The following is a 12076-nucleotide window of genomic DNA, read 5'->3' as shown; positions in this document are numbered from 1 at the left end:
GATCGAAATGAACGACTGCCACTGAAAAACAAAAACAAAAAAACAAGATTCTAAAGTGGGACGTTAAACTCACTGGTCTGTGGTATCGAGCTGTGTGTTAGGTGTTTATGTGTTTTATTCAAACCTTGCGCTCTCATTTCCTCTTTTAAACAGAGTTGTCATATTTGGCTATATAACACGACTCCAAACAACACACCACTCTCAAGGTATGAAGAATAACAACTTTTGATAAATAGGAACTTCTCGTTTGAGTGACTTTTTTTAAGAAGCAAGTGTCATCGATATCCGACGCGGAATGAATCACGTTTGTTGTTGTTTATTTTTTTCATTTTTGCGCTAAAGTATTGACTTAATGGATCATGAATCGTTGGCAATAGGACACTACTGCATATATTAGCCCATAACTCCCTATGTACCTTATTCCACATTAGTGCGCGCTTGAGATAAGCGGCTGATGGGATACTAGGTTCATTGCACATGGTTAAGGATGTGTTTTGCATCGTAGGCTGTTGATTGACGCAGCGTTCAAATGTCGCACAGCTTAGAAAGGTAAAGTGGCTAACGCAAAGAAGAGCTAATGTTTCTTTTGCTTTTTCCGAGTACTGCCACGACATCCACTCACGTATACAGCCATCCAAAACCATCAACCGCTTAGTGCACTGCTTGCCGCGAAGAGTACAAGCTTAGCAAACATTCTTCGACTCCTTCTCCTGGGATTGGGCGCCGCAACCTGGACGCTGCTGCTTCGCCTTGGCGGAAAAAGAGCATGACAGGTGATGCTGAAGGCAGGAACGCTATGCCGGAAGGCATATGAGCGATTGCAGCCGGCTCGGCCACATCGCCTAAGGACAGGGATGGGCGCGTGCCGCATCCCCCACCGGGAAGCGGCTTTCCACCGACGTGGTGCGGATGAAGGGCGCGATATCCATATTGACTTCCCGATTGGGAAACACGACGCGAGCAAGAAAGAGCCGTGGAAGGAATGAAAGAGGCGCCCAACGCTGTCCGTCATCACGGCCCATTGATCGCAGCGATCAAATCTGGCAGGCCAAGGTAAGCGAAGAAATGTTTGCCGCTTTGGGGTAGTCAGATGGAGGACATGTTATCACGGGTCCGAATATGCAAGGAAGAAAAGATGCATTCCTTACCACCCGGTTGGTTAGCATAACCAGGAGGAGCACGAAGTGCATCGGGCGAAGTAACTTCGGTCTGCTGTCACTTACGTCTCTCGGAACGCGTTTCTCGGAGGAACCACTGCCAGCATATCTGAACAAGTAACCCATACATTAAGAGCATAAACATAACATTAAAAAGGTATGCCCAGAGGTTGATAAAGAAACAACGATATCACTATGCGTGCTTCCCTTTAATGGTATTCAGTAAAGTTGATTTGACTTAGTGCAAATGACCTATACTTGCACCTACTTTCAAGCAGTTATTGAAAACAACGTATGATTCTTTAACTCAAGTATGTTTGATTTTGCTAACTATAAAGAAGAGCTGCTATTAAACTACAGGTTATGAAGGCATATGTCAACAAGGAGCGGATTTGCTTTAACTTTGCGCTCTCCGCATTGCTGTTTTGCTGATGATATTTGATTCAATAACATTGAAGGGAGAGGGAAAATTTATTTTTATTATCTCGATGCCGCCACTTTTGCTCCAAAATTTTATTTTTGCGATCTCTCTACCCAGCCGCGAAGCCTAAGTGGTTAGGACGCCCGACTGCTGACCTGAAAGACGCGGGATTGACAGATATAATGATGATATTATGACTAGTCGAAGATGCATACGTGGGCGCGGGAGGAGGCCTGAGCCGTACGCGGGATTGAACTTCACTGCGGTGACTGCGTAGTGATGAGAAGGAAAGGCAAGGCACCTGCGCTTTATGCCAAGTGAACGCCCTTTTAAGAACCCGAATAAGTCCGAATTTATCCGCAACCCTTAACTATGGCATCATCCAGAACAGGTATTGCTTTGGGGAGTTGAATCTAGCGCAGCTAGCAGAAGACCGGGTTAATTGAAACAATATGGGAGAAGCCTTCGCCACGCAACGGGTACAGTCCACCTGATGATAATGACACGATCGACTACAATCGAATTCCTGTTAAGAAACTTAGCTTTAGAACGCGGGTGACTGGTTTATTTAGGTTGAATGCATCGCTACATTCAGTCGGACAGCATCAAATCGAAAAGCTGCGGGATGTCACTTTAAATGTGGAGATTGGCGCGGGTGCTTGGTATGAGGATAATGAGGGCTTTCTGAGTGCCATCTTCGACCGCTCGAGGCGTACATCACACATTTTCGGTAACCAACTGAGCGTGCTGTAAAATCCCGCATCAGGATGCCCAACAATACCTTGAAGATGAGAGTCGAAGATAAGTACTGCAAAATACCATGCCGTATCACACCTTACCACACCACACCACTTCACACATCACACACCATACCACAGCATACCATATCATACCATACCATACACCATTTCTCATGACCAACACTCGTTACTGTAACCGGTTCAAATCAATACCTTAGAATCACCAAGTTACTTGGCTTTCATACCGAACAGACGTTCCATAGAACTAGATATTATCCTTTATTTACTTAGCTTGGGGCCAGCGGCTTGTTACGTCATTGTGGGAGGTTCTATAAAACCCACCAATCAAAGGGCTGATTTAGTGGTATTAAACACAAGACCAGGCCAGTCAAACTAGGTACATATCTTTTTATACAAACAAAGTAGACTAGAAAGAAAACCAACAAATAATGAGCTTAACAGGCAAACCGAATATGAATACGAACTAAAAAGAATCACCGGACACTAGACGGAGGAAGTCCATGCGGACGCTGCCGATTGCGTGTACACGGAGTACCAGGAACGCCCAGTGTCCACATGCGCGTGGGTCAGGTCAGCAGGTGGCTTGGCGGCGTGAGACGCTCGGTCGAGGTGAGAGGACTCAGGTTGCCGTCACGTTATAGAGACGCCAGATTTCCAGGTGCGTCTCTCCACGCACCAGCCCGACGCCAAACGTGTGTTGGCTACGTGCTCTAGTAGCATAACAGGAGTCGGCCACACCCAGGTCTGGTTACCCGGGTAATAAGAAGGTGGGACGCGATCCGCTGAAGCTCCGTGGCCACTCCCAGGTCTGATATCCCGGGTAGTAGGCCAGGCGGGACACAATCAGCCGCAGCTCCGTGACCACCCGTCCTTCAGCAACGCAGCCCCGCCGATCTCTGTCATACGTGTCACTCTGTCTTGCGTGTCACTTTCCCGCACGTGCCATATACTTGGATCGTCGTCTTCTACCTCGTGCCGGGAGTTTCGGACACCATGTGATGCTAGCTCCTTACAGTCATATATTCTTTACAGAAGCGAATATAGACGTCACCGGTTGCAAGGAAGTCACTAAGGCTGCAATATATGGTAGAATACATCCGTAAACGACAACGAACGAAACTAAAAGATACGGGATAGGTCTGAGGGTTCTCGTTTCGGCTGCCATCTTTCTACTTTCGTGCTACAATAATCCTTGTTCGAGGGATTTCATGAATGCTCGAACGTGTTCGTCACTAGCTAGACGGACAGAAATAAAAAAAAGATTTCTCCAACCTCTACCAAAATTTCCGTGCCAATTATTTAGTTAGTTAAATCATAGAAGCTTCACTTCACGAATCAAGGAAATAAGCCAAAGGAAGCCAAAGACTTTCTTCTTAAGTGCCATTTTCACATTTTTGTTTTCTGCTTTCATTCTCCTCATGCGCAATTTTTTTACTTTTGGTTGTTTGTATTTACTCCTTTCTCAGCTCGCGACAGTTGCTGCCCTAGCCCAGCCTATTGGATTCCCCTGTGGTCAAGTCAGTAGTAGTCGAAACGACGCCCCTGAATGGATTACGCGCTACTACGCCAACCGATCCCTTTCTCTATACCGAGCTGCTGACGGCCGCAGCAGCAAAAGCGAGCGTGCCTCGGCCGCGAAAGCGCTGGCCCGCATCTGACCCGCTCAGGAGCGAGCGCATGCGCCGATTTTTCCACAACACAGGCGGCGGCGCTCCTCGCGTCCCGAAAACGCGCGCGCCTCGTCGTCGCGCGTAGGGAGAGGCTCTCCTTCCTTCAGAAGGCAATCCAGCATGCGACGGCGCTGGCCACTCGGCGCTGGAGCCCTGCTCTGCTGTTGCGCCCTCGTTAGCGGCGTGCTCCTGCTCGCGGGCGACGATGATGATGAAGACTCGGCGCCCCAGCCGCCGGACGAAACTTCATGGAATGACACCGTTCGGATGTCCGTGCTCCTGCCGGGGAACTCGTCGTACTTGTTCTCTCTGGCACGCGTGCGTCCCGCTGTCGAGCTAGCCGTGGCGCGCGCGGGCCGCGAGTTCGGTTGGCAGTTCCGCGTGACGTACCGCGACTCCGGATGTCAGTCTCCTCTGGCCACGATGCACGCGGTCAGAGACCATGCCCGAGGGGCAGCGCACGTCTTCGTGGGCCCCGCGTGCGACTATGCGGCCGCGTCTGTGGCCCGCTTACTCAAGTTTTGGAGGCTACCCATGGTGACCGCTGGTGCGCTGGCCTACGATTTTTGGGACAAACTTCACGAAGGCAGCGAGTACTACCTCATGACACGAGCTGGCTTTTCCTTTTCGGGATTGTGCCAAGGATTTCTGGGCCTGTGTCGTCGCTTCGGCTGGCGCCGCATGTTGATCTTGTTCGAATCGGAAGCCCGCAAAGAGTCGCACGGAGATGACTACTGTTTTCTGTGGGCAAAGGCCATGGCCCAGTTGTTACGGAACTCATCAGACAACTTTGAGTTCGACGGAGTCAAGCTGGACAAGAGGACGCCGCTCAAGCAACAAGTGGCTAAAGCGGCTTCTACGAAGTGGTCAAGTGAGTGTTTATTTTTTTGCTTTCGTCTATTTGCGTACACGTGGCAGTACGGCGCTTCTGCATGACAGTATTCTGATTTGCCTTTGCCAGCGTGTTTCCTGCATAGTGGAGCCATATCCGCACTTTGCCCTCTTTTGTCGCTGATGGTTCCCTCTTATAGAAATGACAGCAATCACAACAAAAAATCAAGCATATTTTTTGTTGGCATAAACGATGATTTATTGCTGTGACTACCTAAGTTTTGTTCAGAAAATTCGAACGAGGACCACACAACCTGAAGCGCTCCGTTACTTCTTGTGGTGGTACAGCCGCAATGCCAATACATTGCGGTTGCAGTTTTGTGTATCTAATAAATAACAACAGTCACTTGCTGGAGTCTTTCTTCGAATGATGAACGTGATCAGCCAATTGCGAGAAACGGAGGAAGCGTTTATTGTCCTCAGTTGCGTATATTAACTAACTAATGCACAGTAATTTATGTTCGAATGAGTCATTTAATTTGGAGCTTTTGAGAGTATGAAGGATGCGTCTTAATCACGAGTTTGTGTTTTTTTTTGCGTCATCTTGTTTCTGCCCACGTGTTAGGCACACTATAATAAATCATTTCTAGAAACGCCATTCAGGCCGCGCGATATTTCCAAGTGAAAAAATAAACGAATGTGAATGTTGTGTCAGGTGAACCAAAGCATTACAAAGCACCCGGATTTCGTGATGGTGGGCGGCCAAGTACTTTTGCTGCTATTTTCAGCCAAGCAATAATTGAGATTGATATTTTTATGAATCAAGCGAGGTGGTATCGTTGGGATCATTCTCGTTTTTTTTTTTCTGATGCTGAATTTGTATGTTTTGTATGCCAGCAATATTTTTGTATCCTCTTAGACAGGTTTTAGAGTATTACATAAATGGGCAAATGAAAGCCTTGACCCTGCTGCATACGTAAATACTTTCTCGTTGAAACGGCAGATGCCTAGAGAATAAAGTGCGAAGCTCAGATGCAATAAAAAAAAAAAATTAAAGAAAGACAGGAACAACAACAACAACAAAAAAAACGCAACGGCGAAGATGGCACTTCGGCGACAGAATGCTTTACCTCTAATTCTAGGTTTCGATATTGCTTTCGATAATAAAATTGAGTGTTTTTCCTGTTGTATTAGCAACGTAAAGCGCTTTTTCTTACTGTGACGCTCTGGTGCACTGCAGTTGATGCCATGTTAGTTGCGGCGGCAGAAAATGTATAAAACAAGTTAATGCGCGATGAGAAACTTGAAAACCGAATTATCACTATAAAACAAAACCCAAAACGCATCCCATGCAAGTAACAAGTATAGATAAGCAAGGTAGAAACAAATACTAAAAGCTCTAGGTACCATATTACTTCAGCGTAGAAGATTCGTAGATTAGATTTTGTTTGCCGGGCCGCTCAATGCAAACAAGAAAATATAAACAACCTGTATTGTGCGCGTGAACTTCGCTTCCGAGTGCTGCATTCCTTTCCCCTTTGCACATCACGAGGGGCGTGAAAGGCCCGTCGTTTTTACCACCATAGAAATTTATATGTGATGTTTTGTTTTGTTTGCTAGATTCTCAATAAAATGAAAGCATTTTATTGAAGTATTCAATACAAGGAAAAAATGCGGATAATTGTATTCAGTTTTTGTCTGGTTGTCTTGCTGAACAATTTTGTTTTGCTCTAAACAATTAAAGCCTTTCTATGTCACCGGTAATCGCATTTGTGGCGCTGCTGTGAAGTTTTTCTCTGTTAAGAAAAATAGAAAAAAGAGGTTTCTCAACCAAAACGAACAACACAAACATGACAGTGTAGAAAATGCACATCTATTAAAGGGGAATTTCTTACAAACAGAAAGTGATATTATTTTAGAACAACTTGAAAGCATCCCGATGTTTTAGCCTTCTATTGTACACCATGCGACGGAAATTAGTTGTGATGCATATTTCAAATTTTGCGATGGCTGGGAGCACTTCCTGCAATTAATTTTCTCGTTTTTTTATAGTAAATGAAACCTCTGCAGCAGCCAGAAATCTGAAATATCCAGTCACTATTTCTTATATACACTCACGAACAAAACTTTTCAAAGTATAAATGTCATACAAGTTCGTCAAGAGCGGATGGGAGATCAAAGCCCCATTTTCCCATTTTCGCGAGAAAATAGGCCAAGTGCTCGGGCTATTTTATGGGAACATATTTTCGTTAGTGGATATCCCTGTTGGACAAGTTGTGTCTGTCAGCTTGAGCTCCCAATTTGGGTAAACAAATTACAGCTACAAATTTTCTATAAGGCAAGTTAGCTGTAGATGCTTTTTGCATGTTGTATGTCTGAATGCTGTAACAGGGGCTATCAAGTGGGCTCTAGTCGTTTACGCCGGCCTTGTAGCCAGTTAAAAATAAAAATAAAGTTAAATTGGTTCACAGGAAAGGAAAGGCGCAGTAACTGTCACACTTGTCTGTGGACACCCGAACCGCGCCGTAAGGGAAGGGAGGAAGGTGGGAATGAAAGTGGAAAGAGAGAAAGAGGAGCCGTAGTGGAGGGCTACGCAGTAATTTCGACCACCTGGGGATCTTTAACGTGCGCTGACATCGCACAGCACACGACGCCACTTCGTTTCGCCTCCATCGAAACGCAGCCGCCGCGGTCGGGTTCGAACCCGGGAACTCCGGCACAGTAGTCGGGCGTCTTACCACTGCACCACCCCGGCGGGGCTTGTAGCCAGCTCTGTTGCTGCATTTCTGTTTCCCCTTATCTTTGTTTATAGCCGAAAACGCTTTGCTTCCGTGCTGTCTCCAGTTGTCAAGGGAATCACTTCGGTGCCTACTCGTGTGCATATTTCCAGTGTTGTCTTACGCATGTCTCTTCGGTCTGCTAGGCAGATACACAAGAATACTTGTATCGCACTTGCGCAGCAAAAAAAAAAAAAAAAAAAAAAAAGAAAGAAGAAAAAGCTGTATGTTATGTATAATATTCAGACGCAAAAAAAAAAAAAGAACGTTTTGAACATCATGCCACTGAAAAGATGCAACATCTCTGTCACGTATACAGTTCTAATCCTCAGACACTAGTTCCAGAGAATCAGCCAGGGCACAAGAATGGGTATATGGCACTTCAGCAATGAGTTACAGCGAAAATTAAAATATTTAGAATAACCACTCCCCGCTCTAAAACTACAGACAATATATATTTTTTTTTGGTTCACCTTGAGAGGGACCAATAGAAATCGTGCTCTTTGGCACTTTTGGTTCCAAATATTTTCAAATTTTCTTTTGCTTTTACGGACAAAACTTGTCCTCGAAGTCAATGGTGAGCTTTTAACTTAAGGGGCCTACTGAAAAATTTGCGCTTTTCAGAATCCACAAGTACACCAAGCTTTCTAATCACATATTCAACCACACACACGCAAACAAAAAAAAAAAATGAACCGAAATTGGGAGCTGTGGCATTCATGTGTGAATAAAACTGAAATTTTAGATAACCCTTCATACGCATGCTCGATAAAAAACATGAGAAAGCAAGGCTGAGTGCACGCGTCGCTCCTTCGTCTTCTAATCACTAATAGATGTGTGCGCTGGACGAACTTTTGAGACCATGCCCTGCACTGGTCCTATTCTAAAGACCCGAGCCCAGCCTGAACCTAAACTGAAACAGCCTGGACTCTGACCGATCCTGTCCTGTGCTGTGACTTAAAGGGCGGGCCAGGCCGGCACGACCTGCTTTAATTGCAGCCGAAGCAAGCATACAAAAGGAAATTAATGATGACGTGCTTATTTAGGATTTTCAACTGTTGAGTTCTCGGTTCTGCAATTATAATTTTGTAGAATATAGAAGAGGAACGGCAAAAACTCGGAATTATCATTATAAGTTAATAAGTAAATAAAACAAGTTCTGCATGGATGAAAGCATGAGGCATATGCGGCGCTGGACTCTGCAAGAATCCGGCAGCGCTGCACTTCGTTTCGCAGCTCTAACTTACGGCTGTAATGACTAATACGTTCGCAGTAAGAAGAACAATTGTTTACGCTGCTTCCTTGCCGAACCAAAAGCGCCCTGGCTTAAACTCTTAGAAAGGGGCTAATTCTGTGGAAAAGTACACGGTGATCTTTTCTCCCTCACCTTACGCAAATACTTTTCGCGAGGCAGGCAAAGCACCATCGCCTGCCGCTGCATTGGTCGGGCCGGGAAACAAGAAAACGCAAGGACCGCAAATATGCTTTGTCTAGATCCCATGTCCCGCTTTTATCAGGCTATAAGGAGACCAGGAGCAAGCCGCAACAGAGATGCGCGCGAAAGCCGACAGCAAGGAGCGAATCTCGAAAGAAACGGATACCTAAACAACCTCGCGTAAACATCTGCACATGAGTGACCAAAGTGAGAGCTGCGAAAGCTGAAACTATATGGGCCTCAAGCGACCCTTCTGCTCGGTCGTTGACAAGTATCAAAGACCCGTTCACGCCGAGGCGCGCAATGAAGAAGCTGATCGACGCCGGGAGAAAACGTGGACGCTCTCTCGTGTTCATAACGCAAGAGCGCACTCTACGCTGTGCATTCGAGACGCTCAGCGCACCATGACCGTATTTGCGCTATCACAAACGCGTTGCGTGCACTCAAGATCAGTGTGTCTAGCCCGGCCCGCCAGAGGGAAATATACCCGGGTCCGGCCCCGAGCCCGAGGCAGGGGCTTCCGAGCAACCAGAGGCCGTGAACACCCCGAACCACTAGTATTGCGCTTCTAGGGACTTTCCGTGCCGGCTGCCCAACTGCCTTTTGCAGAATTTCTACCATTCTAACTGCGCTGCTAGAGCCTACTTAGGCAGGAATTATGGTCCAAACGTACATACTGAGATTTGCTAAGCTTTGTTATTTATGCATATTTAAAGGGGCTTTCTGTGCATGCCACCCAACTGCTTTCTGCAGAGTGCCGATCATTACACTGCTTTGCTAGAGCCTGCTAGGAAGGAGCTATGGCCGAAAGTGCATATTAAGTTTGCTTACCTTCGTTATTTATTCATGTTGGCCGGAATTATGCTTGATCCCGATATCGTAGTTTATTATGCAGTTTGCTAAGCTGCGTGAAATCTGATTTTCGGGCTGCGAAGGCGGTCATAAGTAGACGGGTACAATTTGCACAAGGCATGAACCGAAAGTGACCAAAAATGAATTACGATTTGAACGAAATAAAAGACTAATTCAAAATAAAGAATGTTGCAGAATTGAAAAGAAAATGAAGCGTTTTATTACAATGGCTTACCTTTTGCATAAAACAAGGTAAAACGCGTTTATTATTCTCGTGTTGGTGCATAGCTATTTAAAGGGTAGTTTTATAATTCCTTTATTTCAGTGTATGGCCCCGCGACCTCTGGCTGTGCTGCAGTCGCGCTAAACAGCTTTTGGGCTCAGCCTTCGCCACCAGTTTCTTCCACCATGGGGCGGCTACAAACGCGAGGCGAGATCCGGATTATTTAGAGCAGCATGTTTGTCTGCTAACGCTCCTCGACTAAGCACTCGCGACGCTTGCCATTTATCTGTCAGACACCAAGCAGCACTTCGACATAGTGCAGATGCTCGAGATAAGCGCATTTAGATGAGGCGCAAAAGCGCCTCCCCCAAGAAACAAAAGGAAAGCTTGCAGCTCTCGCCATGTAAAGTATAGAGCAGGCTCCGTGCACGGCACAAACGGCATTAAAAGCCCGAGAAAAGAACGTATATGGAATATCAAGATACTGCTTCGGAAAGCCATGCTTTTTGCCTGCCTCCAAGATTTTACGGTTGAGCTTGGTTTACGGGGTTTAACCTCCCAAAGTGATTCAGGCTATGAGAGACGCCATTGTGGCCGGATCCGAAAATTTCGACCACCTGGAGTTCTTTAACGTGCGCTGACATTGCACAGAACAGGGACGTCTTGCTTTTCATCTCCATAGAAAAGCAGCCGCCGCGGCCGTGATTCGATTTCGCATCCTTGGGCACAGCAGTCGAGCGCTCTAACCACTGCACCACCGCGGCGGAGTTGCAAGATTTTACAAATTGCGGCATAGTTCATGCATCACCATTAATGAGCGAAGGATTCAGGAGACCGTTCTTCCTCATGATAGACATGCAGATGAGACATATACAGAAGCATAATTTGAATCATATCTCGCTGTTACCACAGCAATTTCATGTAATAGACGAATCGCCCTAAGAATGAATACTGTTATTAGCTGTACCGACGAATGGGCTACATTATTTCCGAGAGTTGGAGGCATATATAGGTAGTAAGCTACCAATCTTTGGTGGAGTGTAAACCAGCTGTCATCTTGCTCGAGTACACGCCAAAATATCGAACGCGAGCACGCCCATCAACGCTGCCTGGAATGCGTCAAATACTTGAGAAGCAGCGGAAGTCTCTCTCTAGGGATGACTTTCTCACGGCGCCGCCTCATCTCTGATATGCAGGGCGCTGTGCCGCATGCTTTGATAAAGCCGTTAGCAGTTCGAAGCTTCCGTTTTTTCTTTTTTTTTTTTACCAGTGCAAGATTTCAAACATCTTACTTTTTTTCCGCTTCCCGATAGATAGGAAGGAGGAGAGAAGGCAGGGATGCTAACCAGGTCCGCTTCCCGAAATCGGAACGTCGATCATTACGATACGGCGAACGATATGTGGCCTGAGTCAATGTCTTTTCTGAAAACAGATGGTTCGGTTTAGTTTAGTTTATGATGCTTAAATTCTTCAAGTTACTCAGGCTATTCGAGACGCCGTAGTGGAGGGCTCCGGAAATGTCGATTGGTTGGGGTTTTTTAACGCGCTTTATGCACTTGAAAACGAAAGCAAAATATCGCTGAGCCAAATGGGCGCTCTTTTCAAGGCGATGCTTTATCCTTACACATTTAAGTCCGATCTGTTTCAGAGAGTTCAAATAACTTCGGAGGCCGGGCTAAGCCTGCTGCTTGCTCACACGCAAATTTTCATGGGCCGGGGCCTGAGGACAAAGGGAAACAGTAACCCACTACATTCACTGTCCCGCCTCCTACAATTCTGTGAAGTGCAAAACGAACCTAGGGCAACGCCTAGTTTCTTTTTTTCCTCAGTCGCGATGATAAAGATGAAAGCGAAACAGGAAGCATTTACGCTCAACTCGGGGCGGGGAGCACGCTTCATCTCCTCCGCCATCAACAATTCATAAACGGCCCCTTAATTCCCATTGAATC

General features: G+C 46.2%; 1 protein-coding gene across 1 annotated transcript; it reads left to right on the top strand.

Moving 5' to 3' along the window:
* Nucleotides 1–4129: 4129 nt before the first annotated feature.
* Nucleotides 4130–11870, top strand: LOC146186019 (atrial natriuretic peptide receptor 3). Its single transcript, XM_084607973.1, has 2 exons — nt 4130–4880; nt 11776–11870. Exons 1-2 carry the CDS (start codon nt 4130–4132, stop codon nt 11868–11870), a joined length of 846 nt encoding a protein of 281 aa, XP_084464099.1.
* Nucleotides 11871–12076: the final 206 nt, after the last annotated feature.

This window comes from Amblyomma maculatum, chromosome 6, assembly GCF_055883805.1.
Source record: "Amblyomma maculatum isolate TAMU_Amacu chromosome 6, ASM5588380v1, whole genome shotgun sequence".
NCBI classification, from domain to species: Eukaryota; Metazoa; Arthropoda; class Arachnida; order Ixodida; family Ixodidae; genus Amblyomma; species Amblyomma maculatum.
This window is presented reverse-complemented; position numbering and strand designations above follow the sequence as displayed.